The sequence below is a fragment of the Rhincodon typus genome, chromosome 29, assembly GCF_021869965.1.
Source record: "Rhincodon typus isolate 14 chromosome 29, sRhiTyp1.1, whole genome shotgun sequence".
Taxonomy (NCBI): domain Eukaryota; kingdom Metazoa; phylum Chordata; class Chondrichthyes; order Orectolobiformes; family Rhincodontidae; genus Rhincodon; species Rhincodon typus.
The window spans coordinates 39,809,457-39,831,724 of NC_063360.1; the positions used below are offsets into that span (position 1 = coordinate 39,809,457).

The 22,268-nt window shown below is 43.7% G+C and overlaps 1 protein-coding gene across 2 annotated transcripts in view; it reads left to right on the forward strand.

Moving 5' to 3' along the window:
• The first annotated feature begins 785 nt into the window (after positions 1–785).
• Positions 786–22,268, forward strand: part of LOC109919661 (gamma-interferon-inducible lysosomal thiol reductase-like) — a 53,932-nt gene continuing 32,449 nt past the window's right edge. The window contains exons 1-3 of one of the 2 annotated variants that reach the window (XM_048614134.1): positions 786–973; positions 9,006–9,185; positions 21,640–21,714. In XM_048614134.1, the coding sequence (XP_048470091.1) occupies positions 848–973; positions 9,006–9,185; positions 21,640–21,714 (381 nt within the window). In that variant the 5' untranslated portion in view covers positions 786–847. The remainder of the gene's footprint in view (positions 974–9,005; positions 9,186–21,639; positions 21,715–22,268) is intronic. The other variant, XM_048614135.1, reaches the window with a different exon arrangement.

Consider the following 22,268-nt stretch of genomic DNA (forward strand, 5'->3'; position numbering starts at 1 on the left):
CACAGTGCCTCATAGTGCTCAGATTTCAGTTGTAAGATCTCTTTGAATTCTGCCCCATTTAGCACAGTTACAGTGCCACACGACATGATGGAAGATATCCTCAGTGAGAAGATAGGACTTTGTCTCCTCAAGGACTGCACAGTAGTCATTTATACTAATACTGTCAGGAATGGATGCACCTTCAATAAGTAGATTAGTAAGGATGAAGTCAAGTACATCTTCCCCTCTTGTTCGTTCCCTCACCATCTGCCACAGACCCAGTCTAGCAGCTATGTCCTTTAGGACCTGACCAGCTCGATCAGTAGTACTGCTGCTGAGCCAGTCTTGGTGGTGGACATTGAAATCCCCCACCCAGAGTACATTCTGCACCTTGCCATCCTCAGTGCTTCTTGGAGTCTGGAGTCAATGTTGACTCCCCTCCCTGACTGTATCCCACTCTGCTGCTACCTCTGCTGGGCCAGACACAAACTCCCCTCACTCTCCAATTCAGCACAATTGACTCAATGGGATAAAACCCTAACCTTTCATGAAATGCTTGATGAATTAGAATTGTTCAAACAAGAATTTAAGAAAGTCTAAAACAAGAAAATAAAAGTAGAATTTTCAGTCATGGGTTGTGGTGCAGTGCAATTAGCCAATTTATTATTATTCTCCCTGTTACTTCTGCATGCTTGTGGAAGTTCAAAATGAGTCAGATGAATTTTTGAGCAGCTGCAGTGATTAATTTGTGAAATCAGCTCCCAAGGGGTTAACCTTTCAACTCAGTCATGTGAGAGGTACAGGAAGTCACCTCTATATCCTGGTTTAGTGGAGGATTCCGAGCTTTGTTTGAAATTGATTGTGAAGAATGAAGGTTGCAGGGTTCCTCGTGTGTCTGCTGCTCTGGACAGTGAGAGAGGGTGAGGCCAGACCACCCTGTAATTACCCTCCTGCTCAATGGTGCAGTTCACTCGAAATTGCAACTGCCTGTCAGGTATGGCTGTAAGTTTTCAAAAATGATGAAATTCTTAAACTGTGAATTAGAATTTAACGTGAACATTTTTCACATTCTGCTTAGTATCTTTTTAAAAACAAATTCCTATAAAAATAGCATTTCATTGTTCTCAGCAAATTGTCAGCAAATTCTCCAAGATCTTGAGGCAGGGTCATTTGTTGTGAGGTCATTGGGCTCAAGATATTACTTGCATGATGTTCAAAATCGTCTTGCTGAAAAGATGTTGCTTGACCAGGAGCCAATGCAGATCGGTGAGCATGGAGTCATAGGGGAACAGCACTTAGTACAAATTAAGACATGAGGTAGAGTTTTGGATGACCTCAACTTTATAGAGGTACAATCTGGAGATGATCCAGTGTACTTGAATGCAGAGGTAGCAGAAGTATGAGTGATGGTTTTGGTGTCATGGTTGGACAATGTTTTGGAGGTAGAAATGGTGTTCCTAATGATGGCACAAAATTCAGTTTGGGGAGATCATCTTGGGAACAAATCTGACAGCAAAGTTGTGAATTAGCTGATTTGATCTTAGACAATTGCTGGGGAGGAATGGCCTCAGTAGCTAGTGATCAATGTTTGAAGGACGGACAAAGGGTATGTTTTCAGTCTTTATGATATTTAATTGGACTAAATTTCTGTTGGTCCAGACCTGGATGTCAAGTAAGCAATCTGATGATTAATAAACAGTGGCTGTGTTGAGAGGTGGTGACGAGTTGGAGCTGGCTGTCATCAAGATAACTATGAAAACTAATACAATACTTTCTGGAACTGGCTGCCAAACAGCACTGTATGTTTCCCTACATGCTAAGAGCTAACTCTAACCCTTTCACAGTGACTCAGGAAGTCAGTTCACTACACCTTCTCCAGGGCAATTACAGATAGGAAATTTAGACATGAACATAGGAGGTTTGATCAGTAAGTTGCAGCTTGCTTGAAAATTGTTGGTGTGATAAATAGTAAGGAGGGTCATAAGGCCAGAAGTGGGGATGTTCGCCGATGATTGCACAATGTTCAGCACCATTCAAGACTTTTCAGACACTGAAGCAGACCATATTCAAAGGTATCAAAGCTTGGACTGAAACACCACACAAATGCCAGGTAATGACCGTCTCCAATAAGAGAATCTAACCATCACCCTTGTCATTCGATGGTGGTACATAAAACATAGAACTGTACAGCACAGGAATGGGCCCTTTGGCTCATGATGTTGTGCGTAACATGACACCAAATGAAACTAATCCCTTCTGCCTGCCCATGGTCCATATCCCTCCATTCCTTGCATATTCATGTGTTTATCTAAAAGTCCCTTAAATGCCCCTGTTGTATCTACTTCTGCCATCACCCCTGGCAACATATTCCAGATTCCTACCACTCCGTTTTAGAAAAAAATTTGCTCCTTACATCTCCATTAAATACATGCCCCCTACTATTAGACATTTCAACTTTGGGGAAAATGATTCTGACTGTCAACCGTATCTATGCATCTAATAATTTGATAGACTTCTATCAGATCTCCCCTCAGCCTCTGCTGCTCCAGAGAAAACAACCCAAGGATTTTCTAGCTGCTCCTTATAGCTCATACCCTCTAATCCAGGCAGCATCATGGTAACAAGGTGTAGAGCTGGATGAAGACTGCAGGCCAAGCAGCATCAGAGGAGCAGGAAGGCTATGGTTTCGGGCCTAGACCCTTCATCAAAAATGGGGGAGGGGAAGGGGGTTCTGAAATAAATAGGGAGAGAGGAGAAGATAGGTAGAGAGGAAACAGACAGGTCAAAGAGGCGGGGATGGAGCCAGTAAAGGTGAGTGGAGGTGGGGAGGTAGGGAGGAGATAGGTCAGTCCAGGGAAGACGGACAGGTCAAGGGGGCAGGATGAGGTTAGTAGGTAGGAAATGGGGGTGCGGCTTGAGGTGGGAGGAGTGGATAGGTGGGAGGAAGAACAGGTTAGGGAGGCGGGGATGAGCTGGGCTGGTTTTGGGATGCGGTAGGGGGAGGGGAGATTTTGAAGCTTGTGAAATCCACATTGATACCATTGGGCTGCAGGGTTCCCAAGCGGAATATGAGTTGCTGTTCCTGCAACCTTCGGGTGGCATCGTTGTGGCACTGCAGGAGACCCAGGATGGACATGTCGTCTGAGGAATGGGAGGGGGAGTTGAAATGGTTCGCGACTGGGAGGTGCAGTTGTTTAGTGCGAACCGAGCGTAGGTGTTCTGCAAAGTGGTCCCCAAGCCTCCACTTGGTTTCCCCGATGTAGAGGAGGCCACAACGGCTACAGCGGATGCAGTATACCACATTGGCAGATGTGCAGGTGAACATCTGCTTGATGTGGAAAGTCTTCTTGGGGCCTGGGATGGGGTTGAGGGAGGAGGTGTGGGGGCAGGTGTAGCACTTCCTGCGGTTGCAGGGAAAAGTGCCGGGTGTGGTGGAGCTGGAGGGGAGTGTGGAGCGGACAAGGGAGTCACGGAGAGACTGGTCCCTCCGGGGAGGGAAAAATGTCTTTGGTGGTGGGGTCGGATTGCAGATGGCGGAAGTGTTGGAGGATGATGCGTTGGATCCAGATGTTGGTGGGGTGGTACGTGAGGATGAGGAGGATTCTTTTTTGGTTGTTATTGCGGGACAGGTGTGCTACACTTGCCCCTACACCTCCTCCCTCACCCCCATCCCAGGCCCCAAGAAGACTTTCCACATCAAGCAGATGTTCACCTGCACGTCTGCTAATGTGGTATACTGCATCTGCTGTACCTATTGTGGCCTCCTCTACATCAGGGAAACCAAGTGGAGGCTTGGGGACCTCTTTGCAGAACACCTACGCTCGGTTCGCAATAAACAACTGCACCTCCCAGTTGCGAACCATTTCAACTCCCCCTCCCATTCCTCAGATGACATGTCCATCCTGGGCCTCCTGCAGTGCCACAACGATGCCACCTGAAGGTTGCAGGAAGAGCACCTCATATTTCACTTGGAAACCCTGCCCAATGGTATCAATGTGGACTTCACAAGCTTTAAAATCACCCCTCCCCCAACCACATCCCAAAACCAGCCCAGCTCGTCCCCGCCTCCCTAACCTGTCCTTCCTCCCACCTATCCCCTCCTCCCACCTCAAGCTCCGCCCCTATTTCCTACCTACTAACCTCATCCCGCCCCCTTGATCTGTCCGTCCTTCCTGGACTGACCTATCTCCTCCCTAACTCCCCACCTACACTCACCTTTACTGGCTCCATCCCCGCCTCTTTGACTTGTCTGCTTCCTCTCCACTTATCTTCTCCTCTATCCATCTTCTATCTGCCTCCCCCTCTCTCCCTATTTATTTCAGAACCCCCTTCCCCTCCCCCATTTCTGAAGAAGGGTCCAGGCCCGAAACGTCAGCCTTCCTGCTCCTCTGATGCTGCTTGGCCTGCTGTGTTCATCCATCTCTATACCTTGTTATCTCAGATTTTCCAGCATCTGCAGTTCCTGCTATCTCTGATACAGCATCATGGTAAACCTCTTCTGCACGCTCTCCAAAGCCTCCACATTCTACCTATAATGTGGTGACATCCTGAGTTTTGTACTCAATTCCCTCACTAATAAAGGTTAGCATGCCATACACCACCTTCACCAGCCTATCCACTTGTGTGGCCACTCTGAGGGAGCTATGGACTTGAACACCAAGATCCTTCTGTTCATCAATGCTGTTCAGAGTCCAGTGTTAACTGTACACATTTCCTTAACATTTGATCTCCCAATGTGCAGCACCTCACATTTACTCAGATTAAACTCCATTTGCCATTTCTCTGTCCATATCTGCAACTGATTTATATCCCGTAGTAACCTTTGACAACCTTCTACACTATCCACAACTCCACTGATCTTTGTATCATCTGCAAACTCACTAAACCTCCCCACCCCACCATCTACATTTTCATCCAAGTTATTTATATGTATCACAAACAGCAGAGATCCCAATACGGATCCCTATGAAACATCACCAGTCATGAACCTCCAGCCTGAAAAACACCCTTCCACCACTACCCTCTGCCTTCTATGGACAAGCCAATTCTGAATCCACGCGGCCAAGTCACCGTGGATCCAATGCATCTTAATCTTCTGAATGAGCCTACCATGAGGGACCTTGTTGAAAGCCTTATTCAAATACATGTAAACAACATCCACTACTGTACCCTGATTAATCACCTTTATCACCTCCTCAAAAAATTCAATCAAGTTAGTAAGACATGACCTGCCCTGCACAAAGCCAATGGTGACTGTCCCTAATTAGTCCATGTTTTTCCAAATGCATGTAAATCCTATCCCTAAGAATTCTCTCTAATAGTTTCCCAACCATCGATGTGAGACTCAGCAGTTTATAGTTTCCTGGCTAATCCCTATTTCCCTTCTTGAAGAGAGGAACAACATTAGTTACCATCAGTGAATACTCCACTGATAACATCCTTGGGCTTACAATTGACCAAAGGCTCAACTGGAAAGTCACATAAACACAGTGGCTATAAGAGCAGGTCAGATACTAGGAATATTTCAGTGTCTATCTCACCTGTTGACTTCCAAAACCTGACCATCTGCAAGGCACAAGTCAGGAGTTTGATGGAATACTCCCCACTTGCCTGGATGGGTACAGCTCCAATAACACTCAAGAAGCTTGACACTGTCCAGGTCAAAACAGTCCACTTAATTGGTACCACATCCACAACCATCCAGGCCCTCCACCACCAACACTGAGTAGCAGAAGTGTGTGCTGTCTACAAGGTGCCCTGCTGAAATTCATGAAAGATCCTCTGACAGCACCTTCCAATTTCATGACTACTGTCATCAAGAAGTAAAAGGACAGCAGATACATGGGAGCACCATCAACTGCAAGTTCCCCTCCAAGACATCTGACTTGGAGATATATTGCTATTTCTTCAGTGTCGCTGGGTCAAGATCCTAGAATTTCCTTCCGAAGGGCATTGTGAGTCTACCCACAGCACATGGACTGCAGTGGTTCAAAAAGGCAGCTCACCACCACCTTCTCAAGGGGAACTAGGGATGGGTGCCAAATGCTGGATAGCCAGCGCTATCTACATCCCATGAGTGAATATTAAAAGAAAGGATAATTTTAGACTAAAAGATGATATGACTGGTCAGATTGGTTGAACAGTAGCATAATAAATTTAATCCTCAAGTGTCAAATGATGCTTTTTTGGGGAGGGTCTAACAAGCCAAAGGAATACACATTGAATGTTAGGACCCTACAAAGTACTGAGGATCAGCGGGTCCTTGGTGTGTTTGTCCATAAATCCTTGAAGGCAACAGGACAGGGAGATAAGGTGGTTAGAAAGACAGATGTAATGCTTGTCTTTGACAGACACAGCATTACATGCAAGATAAAACAACTAACTGGGATGCTGGCAATCTGAAAGAAAATAAAATTGCTGGAGAAACTCAGCAGGTTTTGCAGAATCTGTGGAGAGAAAAACCAAGTTAAAGTTTCAAATCCAGTGAACCTTTCTCAGAACCAGTTTGAATACAAGAGTTGGGAGGTTATGATGAAGCTGTATATTGGTTAGGCCACAGTTGGTGACCGTTCTGGTCACCAAACCCTAACTCTAATTCTATAGCAAGGATGTGATTGCACTGGAGAGTGAATTGAGGAGATTCACCAGTACGTTGCCTGGGGTGGTGTTTTTATGTTATGAAGAGAGACTAGATAGGCTGATAAAAGACTTGATTTGAGGTGGATACGATTGAGGGGCATGAACAGGATGGATAGGAAGCTGTTGTTTCCCTATAGTAGAGGGATCAATAACCAGATTGAAGGAGCTTAGAGGGCATTTAAGGGTGAATTCTTTAACTCAGAGGATTGTAGGTACCTGGAGCTTACTGCCTGACAGTATGGTAGAGGCAGAAATCATCACCGCATTTAAATAGTATATGGTTGATCATTTGATCTGCCATAACATGCAAGTCTACAGGCCAAGCTTGGGAAAATGGAACTAGGTAGATAAATATTTGATGACTGGCACAGATGTGATGGCTGAAAGGCCTCTTTCCACGCTGTAAAACTCAATGGCTGTATGACTCTAATAAATGCTGGCCAAGACGGCAATGTCCATCCCAAGAATGAATAAAATAAAGCGACAGGTATCCATGCAAGTAAGAGAAATTTCTATATTCCAGATTACACACTATTGAGAAAATCTCTGTAATTTATGATTTTAAAAATTAATTCACAGTGTTCCCCATGTATCTGCTGCCCTTGTCTTTCTAGATGATGGTACTCATGGATTGGGAAGGTGCTGTCTAAGGATCTTTGGTGAATTTCAGCAGTGAATCTTATGGTTTGTACACTGCTGCTACAGAGCATCACTGATGGAGGGAGTGGATGCTTGTGGATGTGGTGCCAACTAAGTGGGTTGCTTTGTCCTGGATGGTGTCAAGCTTCTTGAGTGCTGTTGGAGTTTTACCCATCCAGGAAAGTGGGGAGTATTCCACCACACTCCTGTCTTGAACATTGTAGAAGGTGAGGCTCTGGGGCGTCAGGAAGTGAGTTATTCACTGTAGGATTCCTAGTCTCTGACCTGCTGTTGTAGACTTCTTGACAAATTGTGACGGGTCGACAATTTTTGGCAGTTCCAAGGGGTTGATGCACCATTTTGTATGGCATCTCCACGGTCAGTTTCCCAAAAGACCATGACCCCAACAAGAAAACACCCACTGCCATGGTGTCCTGGCATTGAGTAACAGGGGGAACTCAGCTCTCCAGCTGTAATCACTATCCTAGAGAAAGACATTGAGAACAGACCTGAACAGACCTTAAATCTCCATTCTCCAGGATTTGACCATAAGATTCCAAATCCCGTCTCAGTGGACGCAACTGGCCATTTGACTGACCAGGTGCTTCTGGGAACTATGAGTGTGTAAATTGCTGCCTGATCCAGTCCCACACCGGTGAAAATGAAAGGGACCAGGAAAGGAGGACAGACTCATGATTTCAGACAGATGCAGGCTGTCTGTGATAGTGAAAACCGGGGCCTCTGTGTCCATCCTTTCCAGTATCTCATCCTTCTCAGCTCTAACTTCATTCATTATCTTCACTGCCACCACAAATATTTTGCCAACATGCCCTTCCTTAGTAAATATTGCTAAATTGCTGATTAATTATTCTTTTTTTGTCCTGCACCTCTTAGTGTCCTATTTGATCCTCACTGGACTCAGTCTACCTTTTATAATCAGCGTATTATTTATTAATTGAAGATTTTAAATTTCATTTTACGTTGATTATCATCCTACTCTCATATTTTCTCTGTCAGTCTGATTTCCTTGTCAATTCCTCTCTCAATCTATTGTGTTTGACATGGTTCTCACTTGAAGAATTTGCTGCATACATCACACACCCTTCTTTATTTCATCCTATTCCCCATCTCAGTTGCTTTCTAAGGAGCTTTGATTTTGGACAGAATAGATAAATGTATAGGGAATTTAGCCAAGCATAAAGGAGGAAGGAATCAAGGGTAACAACGATACATTATGTGAGGAAAAATGGCAGCAGCCTTCCATCGAGCATTAACACCAGCATGAATTGATTGGGCTGAGTGGCCTGCTTCTGTGCTGTCCATTCTGTGTAATTTGGTTTGTATTCCCTTAAGTTTGAGAGATGCTCCAATTGAAGCTTTTAAAATGACAGAATAATTGGAAGAAATCATTTCCTCTAGTGAAGGAATCCAACAGCCGGGGTGAATGGACTTAGCCTCCATTTTAAGTCATGAGAGACTTTTACATACAGGATAATGAAAATCTGCAGTGCAATTCCCACCAAAGGTGGTTGATTATTCAGAAGCAGTTGAAGTTTTCAAAACTGAGGATTATACATTTTGGTAAGAATCTGAAACATTGCCCGATAAGTCGAATTGGGAACAAGTTAGCTTGGATCGAATTGAACAGTGGAACATCTGGAAGATTCAAAAGGCCTTCTGCTGTTTTTATGAATAACTTGTGATATTAAACTAAAATCTGCTGCTCTCTCTGTCTGTCTTTCTTATAGATGGAACACCAGTGCATGGAATACAAACAGAAAAAAGATGCTGATCCGGTTATGATCAGCTTATACTATGAGAGTCTCTGTGGAGCATGTCGGAGCTTTCTCGTGTTACAGCTTTTTCCCACCTGGCTGATGTTGAACGGCATAATGAATATCACACTAGTCCCTTATGGAAATGCAATGGTAAAGTACATCAATATTTGTGATAATGCTGGTCAAAGGTAGTAGCCAAGTAGGGTTGGGAAGGGTCAGGGAGATGATAACAAACTGAGTGACGAAGGGGGTAAAGAAGAAATGAAGTGAAACAATGAAAGTGAGAGCCAGGCTCATGTGGCAGTTACAATATCTTACAATTTCAATTTCTACAGAATCTAAATTCAATTGACAAGAAGCCAGTTCAGCAGAAATAGTGTTTAAAATTTCGCCAGTCATTCAGGTTGGATTTATATTTTTATAAGTTCGTGATGTACTTTATAGGCTTGATCTTTTCTTCCATTCATGGGATGTGGGCATCACTGGCTAGATCAGCAATCATTGCCCCCATCCCTAATTGCACAAACGGCAGTTAAGAAACTGCCACATCGCTGTGGGCTTGGAGTCACATGTAGACCAGACCAAGTAAAGGCTGCAGATTTCCTTACCTGAAGTACTCTAGTGAACCAGCTGGGTTTTTCCTGACAATTGACAAAAGTTTAATGGTCATGATTACTCTTTTAATTCCAGATTTGTTAGTGGATACAAACACCACCATCTGCTGTGATGGGATTCAACCTAGGCCCCCAGAACATTATTTAGTCTCTGGACTAATAGTCTAGTGATAATATCACCGGGACATTGCCTCCCCATTCCCTACAGCTTACATACCCTACTAATGTGTTATTGATGATGTGTAGGTGAGGGTGTTGAACTGGGGTGGACAAGGTCAGAAGTCACACGACACCAGGTTATAGTCCAACAAGTTTATCTGAAATCACAAGCTTTCGCAGCGCTGCTTCTTCTTCAGGTGAAGACGAAAGAGAAGAGCTCCGAAAGCTTGTGATTTCAAATAAACCTGTTGGACTATAACTTGGTGTTCTCTGACTTCTGACAATGTGCTATTGAAGGAGGCCATTCAGCCCATTTATATCCCATTCAGCCTTCATTCTTATTAATCTAGAAATAGCCAGAGATGCACTTCACATGAAAGGCAATAGGGATAATCCAGGAAATTATAGGCTGGTGAGTCTTACATCGATGGTAGGGAAATTTTTGGAGAAATCTTCAGGACATGATTTACTTGCATTTGCAAAAGAATCAACTTATTAGGGATAGTCAGCATGGCTTTATGTGGGCAAGGTCTTGCCTCAAATTTGATTGAGTTTTTTGAGGAGGTAACAATAGTTGAGGGTAGGGCAATAGATGTTGGCTGCATAGACTTTACTAAAGCATCTGACAAGGTCCCTCATGGTAGGTAGGTCCGGAAGATGAAGTCTCATGGGATCTATGGCGAGTTGATAAGTTGGATACAAAATTGGCTTCGTCAGAGAAGGCAGAGGTTAGTTGTGGAAGGGTGTTTCTCTGACAACAGATCTGTGACCAGTGGTGTTCTGCAAAAATCAGTGCTGGACCTCTGTTTCTAATCTATATAATGATTTGGATAAAAATGTAGGTGGCCTGAATAGTAAGTTTGCAGATAACATGAAAATTGGTGGAATTGTGGATAGTGAGGAAGGTTGTCAAAGGAAATGACGGGATAAAGATCAATTGGAAAGTTTGGCCAAGAAAAGGCAGGTGCAGTTTAATCCTGAAAAGTGTGAAGTGATGCATTTTGGGAGGTTAAATGCAACAAGAAAGCACACAGTAAATGGCAGGACCCTTAAGAGCATTGATATGCAGAGTGATATTGGGATGCAAGTCTATAGCTCCTTGAAGGTGGCAAAGAAGGTGTACAGCAGCTTGCCTTCATTCATTGGAACATTGAGTACAAAAGTTGGCAAGTCATGTTGTAGCTCTATAAGACTTTAGTTAAGCTAAACTTGGAGCATTATGTGCAGTTGTGGTTGCTATGCTATAGGACATGGAGGCTTTAGAAAAGGCTCAACATGATGTTGTTTAGATTGGAGTTTATTAGCTAGAAAGAGAAATTGGACAAACTTTGTTTTGGCTGGAGTGTCAGAAGCTGAAGGTGTCCTGGAGGTGGTAGAAGCAAATTCAACAGCAATGTTTAACAGGCATTTAGACAGACACATGAACAGGCGGGAACAGGGGATACAGACCGTGTGCAGGCAGATGGAATTAGTTTAGAATAACATCATGGTCAGAGCTGACATGGTGGGCAAAGTACCTGTGATAGTGTTATGGTTAGGATTATCTGTCCTCTGGTGTTCTATAGAGTTGAAAAACTGCAGATACTAGAATCCAAGGTAGACAAACATGAGGCTGGAAGAACACAGCAAGCCAGGCAGCATCTGGAGGAAAGGAGCAGTCCATGTTTTGGGTACTACCCCACAAGTAGAGTGGCGCAGTTGGAGTGTGCTGGGCCCATAACCCAGCAGTCGATGGATCAAAACCATCCTCTGCTATTCGCCACAGGCATGTAATGTTTGGGGGCAGCACAGTGGCTCAGTGGTTAGCACTGCTGCCTCACAGCGCCAGGGACCTGGGTTCGATTCCAGCCTCGGGCAACTGTCTGTGTGAAGTTTGCACATTCTCCCCATGTCTGCATGGGTTTCCTCTAAGTGCTCCAGTTTCCTCCCACAGTCCAAAGATGTGCAGGCTAGGTGAATTGGCTATACTAAATTGCCTGTAGTGTCAAGGGATGCCTAGATTAGGGAGATGGTTTTGGGTGGGATGCTCTGAGGTTCGGTGTGGACTTGTTGGGCTGAAGGGCCTGTTTCCACACTGTAGGGATTCTATGATTACCCTTCTCCAGCCCTGAAGAAGGGTAATACCTGAAACATTGACTTGTCCTTTCCTTCAGATGCTGCCTGGCTTGCTGTGTTCTTCCAGCCTCCTGCTTGTCTACATTTGGTGTTCTATGATCTATCACCTGCATCAGTTGTTGCCCTTATTCCATACTGAAAGTTGTAAGCACCAGGAATTCTGGAATTGGGTCCTTTGTATCTTTGGGTTTCTTTGTATCTCGCTTTATAGGATATGCCCTCCAACCTAAGAATGAGTTGAATGAACCTTCTCTGAACAACTTCCAATCCAATTACATCTTCTTTCAAGAAAGGAGACAAAAATTGTACACAGAACTCCAAATGTGGTCTCACTAACACCCTAAACAGCTGGAGAGAAATTTCTATTCCGTTTCCCTTGCAACAATGGCCAACATCCATTCTGAAGAAGGGTTACTGGACCCAAAATGTTAACTCTGCTTTCTCTCCACAGAGGCAACCAGGTCTGCTGAGTGTTTCCCAGCAATTTCTATTTTTGTTTCCAGTTTTCCTTCCTAATGACTTGCTGTTTCTGCATTTTAACTTTTGTGATTCATGCACTAGGATGCCCAGATCCCTCTGTCCTACAGTGTTCTGCCATTGCACACCATTAAAATTATGTACTATTTCTCTATTCTTTTGAAGAAAGTGAATTTCAGGTTTATGTATATTTTAGACCATAAGACCTTAAGACGTAGAAGCAGAAATTAGGCCATTCGCCCATCGAGTCTGCACTGCCATTCCATCATGGCTGATAAGTTCCTCAACGCCATTCTCCTGCTTTCTCCCTGTAACCGTTGATCCCCTTGATAATCAAAAACCTATCTGTCTCAGTCTTAAATGTACTCAATGACCTGGCCTCCACAGCCTTCTGTGGCAGTGAATTCCATAGATGCACCACTCTCTGGCTGAAGAAGTTTCTCCTTATCTCCATTCTAAAAGGTCTTCCCTTTACTCTAAGGCTGTGCCCTCGGGTCCTAGACTCTCCTACTGATGGAAGCATCTTCCCAACATCCAATTTGTCCAGGCCATTCAGTATTCTGAAAGTTTTAATTAGATCCCCCCTCATCCTTCTAAACTCCAATGCGTATAGTCCCAGTGTCCTCAAACGTTCCTCATATGTTAAGCTTTCCATTCCTGGGACCATTCTCATGAACCTCCTCTGAACCTGCTCCAGGGCCAGTACATCCTTCCTGAGATATGGGGCTCAAAACTGTGCACAATACTCCAAATGTGGCCTGACCAGCGCCTTATAAAGCCTCAGTATTACATCCCTGCTTTTATATTTAAATCCTCTCAAATTAGATGTCAACATTACATTTGCCGTCCTGACTACTTGACTCAACCTGCAAGTTTACTCCATGTGCCAAATGTTTGCCCATTTCCTTGATCTGTCAAATCCTTTTGTAGGCTCTCTACTCCTCTTGACAACTTACTTTCTGACCTAACAAGGTGTAGAGCTGGATGAACACAGCAGGCCAAGCAGCATCAGAGGAGCAGGAAAGCTGATGTTTCGGGTCGGGACCCTTCTTCAGAAATGGGGGAGGGGAAGGGTGTTCTGAAATAAATAGAGAGGGGGAGGCGGATAGAAGATGGATAAAGGAGCAGATAGGTGGAGAGGAGACGACAGGTCAAGGAGGCAGGGTTGGAGCCAGTAAAGGTGAGTGTAGGTGGGAGTTAGGATGGGGGTTGGTCAGTCAAGGGAAGACGGACAGGTCAAGGAGGCAGGGATGAGGCTGGTAGGTAGGAGGTGGGGGTGAGGGTTGAGGTGGGAGGAGTGGATAGGTGGGAGAAAAGACGGACAGGTCAGGGAGGCAGGGACAAGCTGGGCTGGTTTGGGATGAGGTCGGGGAAGGGGAAATTTTGAAGCTTGTGAAGTCCACATTGATACCATTGGGCTGCAGGGCTCCCAAGCGAAATATGAGGTGCTGTTCCTGCAATCTTCGAAGGTGCCACCCGACAGACACAAATTACCTGTGAAAAGTTTCTGCTAACCCATATCTGCAGGCTCACTCTCAAGGACCAACATGAGCTTTAAATACTTTTTTCCTTTCTCAAACTTATAGAAAATCTTAGGGTTGTAGTTCATACTGTCTCCTTTACTGTTTGTTAGTTCTTTGTTGGCTCTTAAAATTTGATTAATCTCCTGGCCTACCAATGATGTTTACAGATTTGTACAATGTTTCTTTCAAATTTACATTATCCTTAACTTTCTTGTTTAGCTACAGATGGTGCATCTTCTTTTTCACTTGGATACACCTTTGTTGACAGCTATTAAATATCTCTTCAAAAATCAGCCACAGCAGCCCTGTTGTGTTACATTTTAACTAGATTTCCCCAATTGACTTTAGCCAACTTTGTCTTCATGCCCTGAGAATGATCTTTCTTCATCTTTAAAACATTAGCCTTGGCCCGTACTCCTTCCCTTCAAACTGAACTGAATTTCTGCCATGTTCTGATCGTTATCACCTTGAGGCTCCTCTGCCATAAGATTATTGAGTAATCCTGCCTTGTTGCTCATTTCCAGACCTAGGATGGCTTTCTCCCTGGTTGGTGCTGGAACATACTGCTCTAAGAAACTGTCCTGCATACAGCCCATTAACTCATTTTCTAGGCTACTTTGCTTATCTGATTTTCCCAATCTGTGTCTAGATTGAAGTCACCCATGATTATTTTGGTACCTTTCTTACATGCCTCATCTATTTCTTCCAGTATATGAAGAGAGGTTGAGTAGATTAGGATTATTTACATTAGAAAGACGGAGGTTGAGGGGGGACCTGATTGAGGTCTACAAAATCATGAGAGGTATAGACAGGGTGTATAGCAAGAAGCTTTTTCCTAGAGTGGGGGACTCAATTACTAGGGGTCATGATTTCAAGGTGAGAGGAGAAAAGTTTAAGAGAGATATGCGTGGAAAGTTCTTTACGCAGAGGGTGGTGGGTGCCTGGAACGTGTTGCCAGCGGAGGTGGAAAGGTGGGCACGATAGCGTCATTTCAGATGTATCTGGACAGATACATGAATGGGCAGGGAGCAGAGGGATACAGATCCTTGGAAAATAGGCGACAGGTTTAGATAGAGGATCTGGATCGATGCAGGCTTGGAGGGCCATAGGGCCTGTTCCTGTGCTGTAATTTTCTTTGTTCTTTGTTCTTTGTTCTATGTTGTGCTGTACTGGATCCGACAATAAGGGGCCTATAAATTACTCCTACAAATTACGTCTTATCATTTCAATCTCTTCTGTATCCAAACTGAATTTATACCTTGGTCTTTCAAGCTAATGTCATCTCTCACTCTTGTGGTAATACCTTAATTAATAGAGATATCTTGCTACCTTTTTCTTAATTTCCTAACTTTTCAAACTGTTAAACACACTTCTCCTTTAGTGTTGATTAACAAAATTTTCCTCATTCCTCCTTCATTATTCCATCTTGCTATCCTGCTGCTTTCAGGGATCTGTAGACGTACACTCCATGTCCCTCTTTCCTCCAGAATTATCCATATCCTCCCATCTACTGCATTTGCCTTTTCCTTGTGACTGTATTGCCTCAAATTTCTCTGCATTTATTTCCATTTGCCACTTTTCTGGCCTCCTTAGCAGTCAATTAATAGCTTTCTCCAGCCTGCAGCGTTCCTCCTCACATTTGAACAAATGGCCAATCATCTGGAAAATTTTTAATCATACCCCCCTACATTTAAATCTGTTTGTATAGACCATAAATAGCAAGTGACCAATTCTGAGTCCCTTATGAAACACTGATGGAAACAGCTTTGAGGTTATAAAAAAACACCCGTACGTCTTTGCTACCTGGCATTAACTTTATTTTGGATCCAATTTGTCACTTTCTCATGGTTTCTCGGAGTTTTAAATTTCCTATTCAACTTGTTGTGTAGGTTCTTATCAAAAACATTGTTTAAAATCTATTAAACTCGGCATCTTTCTCTTCTGCTTTTATTGTAACTAATTCACATTGAAGAGACGGAGCCCTTAGTTACTGAAGCTAAATCTGGAAGTGACAGTCACTTCTACTCTGGTAGTTGGGGATTTGGTTTTTCTCAAGAAATTGCAGGATTGTTGAATCATTGCATTTCCAGTGTGATTCACTTCATGAGTCTTGTGGCAGGAGCTGGCCAGAAATGGTTTCCCCCCACTTCCTCCTCCTCATGTTACTTCTCGCAGTTGAAGGACCTTGCACCATATTTATAATGCACTCGATTAGACATTCATTCACCAGCCTGTGGTGTCCGCTATCTGTGCATCCTCCTGATCTTGACAGAGTGGTCCTGATGTTCACTGATGCCTTGCTGCAACTTCTCCTCCAGGCAGTCCAGGAAAGTGGGGGATACCTTGTTTCCCAGAGATAGCAACAGGAGTCATCCCCTGTTGACAGTGTGGAGAGAGGCTTTTTGCTGATTTGCTCCCATGGAGCTGAGTCTCAAATCTGCTGGGCAACAAGAGAATGCATAATCTCCTGCATACCTTCGAGTTAATGCCACACAATTCACTGCAGAGTGACATATCCAAGGGTAATGTAAGGGTAACTGTGCTCATGCAGAGGAATGTCGCCTAGGGCAGTCATGTGCACTCGGAGGGTGCTGGAGATCAGGTCCCTGCAAAGGATGAACCTCTGAACTTGGCCATTAGGGATCTGCTAGAAATAGGCAGAGGAATATCAGGCAGAGGTGCCAGAGCCGAGACCACCGTGACATTTAGAGCAATCTGTCTCCTGTGATGGCTCCATCATGCAAGCACTTGGCTATCTCCATAGAAAAGGTGGTGGTTGCCTTGGAGAGGTAGGCCTTGCAGAGCACTCAGTGGCTGCTATATTCACACTCGGACCTGTTCTCCATCGCTTTAGTCAAGGGTGCAATTCATCAATGGTTAAGCAAGAGAGCCACCTCAACCTGCCTCCAGGTGCCTTATCTCCTTGAGGACGGGGATAGGACATTGTGCACCCAATGGGAAGATAAGCATCAGCTTAGTACCCTGGACTCATCCCAGTCCAATTCACACAATGACTGGTATAGGATGAACATGTGGAAATATAACTGACTGCCCTTTCTTTATATTGCTGTACTCTTAATCTGTTGATATTGTTTGCAATGGTAAAAGGCCATTGGGCATTGCATTTCATGCCCAATCAGTCTTGAATGATATGGACCATTGGACAGCTAGACAGTTAACAGTGTGACTCGGGGTCAGACTAGGTTCTTGAGGAATATGAAGGAAACAAGAAGGAACTTAAACAAGGAAGTAGGAGGGCTAAAATGAGCCATATCCTTTGCAAGTAGGATTAAGGAGAATCCTAAAGCAGTTTATACATATTTTAGGAGCAAGAGAGTAGCTGGAGAAAGGATAGGTCCACTCAAACAAATCAGGGAATCAATGTGTGAAGCCAGAGGAACTGGGTGAGCTCCGTAAAGAGTACTTTGCATTAGTATTCACCAGTGAGAAAGACATGGACGATGGTGAGGTTAGGGAGGGGAATGTGATATTCTAGGCAATGTCAGGCAAGGGGGGAGTTTGTTGGGAATTGACAGCGATCTTTGTATTCTCTCTAACCATAGGTGAGGTCCCAGAAGACTGGAGAATAGCCAGTGTTCTTACTTTAAAAAGGGCAACAGGGATAATCTAGGAAACTATAGACCAGTGTGGCTTGCATCAGTGGCAGGGAAATTACTAGAGAAGACTGTTTGGGACAGGTATTATTTGCATTTGGACAAGAATGGACTTTTTAGGGATGGTCAGCATCACTTTATATGGGGAAGGTCCTGTCTCAAATTTGATTGAGTGTTTTGAGGACGTGACAAAGGCAATTGATGAGGGTAGGGCAGTTGATGTTGTCAACATGGACTTTACTAAAGCATTTGAAAAAGTTCCTCATTGTAGGCTAGTCCAGGCAATTATGTCACATGGGATCCACAGTAACCTGGTATATTGGATACAAAACTGGCTTGATCATAGAAGACAGAGTGGTTGTAGAGGGGTGTTTTTCTGACTGCAGATCTGTGACCAGTGATGTGCTGTAAGGATCAATGCTAGGACCTCTGTTGTTTGTTATATAAATAAATGACTTAGATGAAAATGTAAGTGGTCTGATTGGTAAGTTTACAGTCGTTATGGAAATTGGTGGGGTTGTGAATAGTAAGGAAGGATATTTACACAGCAGGATATAGATCAGTTGGAAAGTTGGGTAGAGAAATGGCCTTGGAGTTTAATTCTGACAAGAGTGAGGTGATGCATTTTAAGAGGTCAAATGCAAGAGGGAAGTATATAGTTAATGACAGGACCCTTAAGAGCATTGATATAATAAAGGAATCTCTCCTGATATAGGCAACACAAGTGGATAAGGTGGTAAAGAAGGTGTCCGGCATGATTGCCTACAATTGAGCCTGAAAGTTGGCAAGTCATGTTGCAGCTGTATAAAACTTTAGTCAGGTCACATTTTGAATTTTGTGTGCAGTTCTGGTCACTACACTATAGGAAGGATATGGAGGCTTTGGAAAGGATGTAAAAGAGGTTTACTAGGATGTTGCCTGGATTGGTGTGTATTACTCATGAGGAGAGGCTGGAAAAACATTGTTGTTTACTAGAGCATTGGAGGCTGAGGAGTGACCTGAAAGAAGAATATAAAATTATGGGTAGCATGGAGAGGGTGGATAGCTGGAGTATGTTGCCTAGGGTGGTCATGTCAAATACTAAGAGCCATAGGTTCTAGATGAAAAGGGAAATGTACATGGTATATTTTTTTCACACCGAGTGTGAAGGTGGCTGGAATATGCTGCCAGGGCAGGTGATAGAAGCAGATACGGTAGGAATGTTTAACAGGCATGCTGACAGTCACATGAACTGGCAGGGAATAGAAGAGTGTGGACCACATGAAGGCAGATGGGATTAGTTTAGAATGGCATTGTTGTCGGCGCAGACATGATGGGCCAAAGGGCCTGTTCCTGTGTCATACTGCTCTATATTCTGTGTTTTAAAATAGTGAGAAATTGGGAAGCTATGATGTCCAAAGGGACCTGGATCTCCCTCAATGGAAGTCACTAGAAGTTAACATTCAGGTGACTCAATTAATTTGGCAAATGATTTGATGGGTTTTCTTGCAGGAAGAAATGAATGTAAGTTTTTACAGATTATTGCTTCATGTGTGTCGTGCCTTTTGTGTTCAGACAGATGAACAGGCAGGGAATAACAAACAGGATGAGCTCCTGACCTAAGGAATGATAGAAACTCTTCCTTTGAGGGGGTGTAACCAATGTTAGCTGGATGGCTGCGGGGATAGAGGGACTGCCCTAACTGTACACGTTGAGCAGACTACACGTGTATGAATGTTTGGATGAATAAGAGGTCACATCAGTGAACCACACTAAACTTTTGCAGGGCTCTGGAAAGATGGTTGCTATAGAATCCCTACAGTGTGGAAAGAGGTCATTCAGCCCACTTGGACTGTACTGACCCTCTGAAGAGCATCCCACCTATCCCCAGCCCCCTACACTATCCCCGTATTTACATCCTGCACATCCCTGGGCACTATGGGGCAATTTACCATGGCCAATCCACCCTAACCTGCTCTTCTGGACCAGACTAGATACCTTCAAAATATTTTAAGAAGCTAGCCAGGACCCAAAACTTCTTATTTTAAAGGCAAATGTAAAGTGACCTGTTTCAGATGCAATTTGACTGGTCAAACTACTCGATATTAAGAAAAATACAATTTGTTCAAACACTACAGTTAAAATACAACAAAAGAAAGAAGAACTTAGAATAACTTAACTCTATTGGAAAAATTAACGGAATAGTAGATACAGTAACTATTACTAATTAACTGTTCCAATATAATAACTTCCCATAAACACAAAATTCAGAAAATAGATTTTGTCTCACATGCAACCCAGTAATCCAGAAGGAAAAACACCAAGAAAACTTAGAGTAGCAACCAGGAGATATTTACTGCAGCTTCCAATCCTGCTGAGTCTCTACCAACAACTGCTAAACCTAAAAAATCCAGAAATTCCGGATCTGAGAGAGCTGGACCACATCCACTCAGGCTGCTTCTATTGTTCCAAAAACAACCTAAGTGCTAAGAATCTGCTAATGATAGCGGGGGATTAAACGATAGCAATGCCATTGAATGCAAGGGGTGCAAAATGTTACTTGCCATTTATCAGACCAAGCCTGGATATTGTTCATGTCTTATTACATTTGGACCTCAATTTCTGAGGAGTCACGAATGGTGCTGAACATAGTGTAATCATTGGTGAACATTCCCACTTCTGACCTTGTGATGAAGGGCAGGTCTTGGTGAAGCAGTTGAAGTCTGCTAGACCATGAGATTCCTAGACTTTCTTCTATTAGCCATTCTCTGATGCAATTTGAAACCGTATCCCAGGAGCATTACCTGGGTCTCTCAATTACTATTCTGGCAATGATAACTTGATGTCATCACCTACCCAGACAGAGTTCATGAAGACAGTGTGCTGAGGCTGGGGAGTTAAGGACAGAGCAGGAGTTCCATTTGATGAATCGGTATCTTACATGTTTAATCAGCAGAACGGGAGAAATCCAGGATTGGGAGGAGGAGGAAACCAATTGGGCTCTCCCATCCTCAGTATGAAACCAAAAACATTTAATAACTTTAAGGAAGCTAATTGAGAAATGTCTTGAAAATTCAATGTTAGAATCTCAATTTAAAAGTGAGGAGGGAAAGACCACAATTTCTTGATTTCTGACCTTTTACTGCATTGGAGAATCTAGGCCGATCACTTGTGTGCAATGTTTGCTACTTATGTCAACAAGCTGCATTAATTCTTTGCTCTACACAGATGTGTTTAACCCACAGTTACCACTTCTGCATTTCAGTGCAAGGGATTTTTTTATTTAGCTCTACTTCTGCATTGAGTCATTAGAACTTCTTTTAGCCTTTTCTAGATTGGTTCTCGCTCTAAATAACAAGAGACTGGGGATTGTGAAAAAAAAAACAGCCAGCTTTAGTACATGCAATCAAGAAGCCAAATGGAATTTGCTTCTTTTTTGGCAGCTGGAATATGAGAATTCAAAATGAAACAAGGAATTCTGTACATTGGAAAATCTTTCCCATACCAGGCACTTTCCTCATTCCTTACAGTTGTCAGGGAAATATGAGAGTGCTCTGATGACCTTGGATAGCATGTGGCTTTTGATGGAACAAAAACAGAAGTTGCTGGAAAAGCTCAGCAGGTCTGGCAGCATCTGTGGTGGAGAAAACAGAGATAACGTTTCGGGTCCGGTGACCCTTCCTCAGAACTCGAAACGTTAACTCTGATTTTTTCCTTCCAGATGCTGCCAGACCTGCTGAGCTTTTTCAGTGACTTATGTTTTTGTTCCTGATTTACTGCGTCCGCAGTTCTTTCGGTTTTTATTTGGCTTTTGATAGTCCTGCCCAAGTCAGGAGCACCCAATGTTTCTCCTACCAGGCATCAGAAGTCAGGGGACTATGAAGAACTAAGAATCTGCTGATGACAGTAGGGGAGGGTGGTATCTGAGTTTTGATGTTTAGCCTCCTGCATTCAACCTGGTTTGACAAAATGAACAGCTGAGGTGAAGATCTGCATCGATGTAGCTAAAGGTTTTGTTGGAACAGATTCAGTCACAAAATGCCCTTGAATAAGAAATGAATCTAAACACTGACTGCCATGTCCCCTGTTCATTATCAAATATAATGTTACCTTGTTTTTGTAGGAGAGAAGTGAGAGTGGCAAGTGGGTGTTCAGTTGTCAGCACGGAGAGCAGGAATGCACTGGGAACATGATCGAGGTGAGGACCTAGTCTGATCAAACAGCTACTCGGGATCATGTGTTCATCCAGCCTCACATAATGTCCAAGGGTTTCAATTCACAATCTCTTTTTTCTAAAATACCTTTTACCATTCCAGAATTCCCATATAATTAAATTAAAATGACTCTGACCCCATTTCTAATCACAAAATGAGCCCATCCGCATGGCAACCAGCAAAAGACTTTATAGAGGGCTTTCATCACTGCCAGGAACACAGATTGTTCCATCTATTATTTTCAATCCCTTTCTCTCGCACTCTCTCTCTATCTCCACACCTTCCTCTCTCTCTCTCTCTCACTCTCCCCTCTCTCTCTGTTTCTCTCACCCTCCGTCTATGTCTCTCTCTCTCCGATCCCCCCTCTCTTTCTCTCTCCGTTCACCTCTCTCTCTCTCTCGCCCCGCTCTCTCTCCCTCTGTCTCCGTTCCTCTCTCGCTCTCTCTGTCTCCATTCCCTCCCTCTCCCTCTCACGCTCCCGCTCTCACCGTTCCCCCCCTCTCTCTCTCTCTCTCACTCACTCATTCTCTCCCGTCAC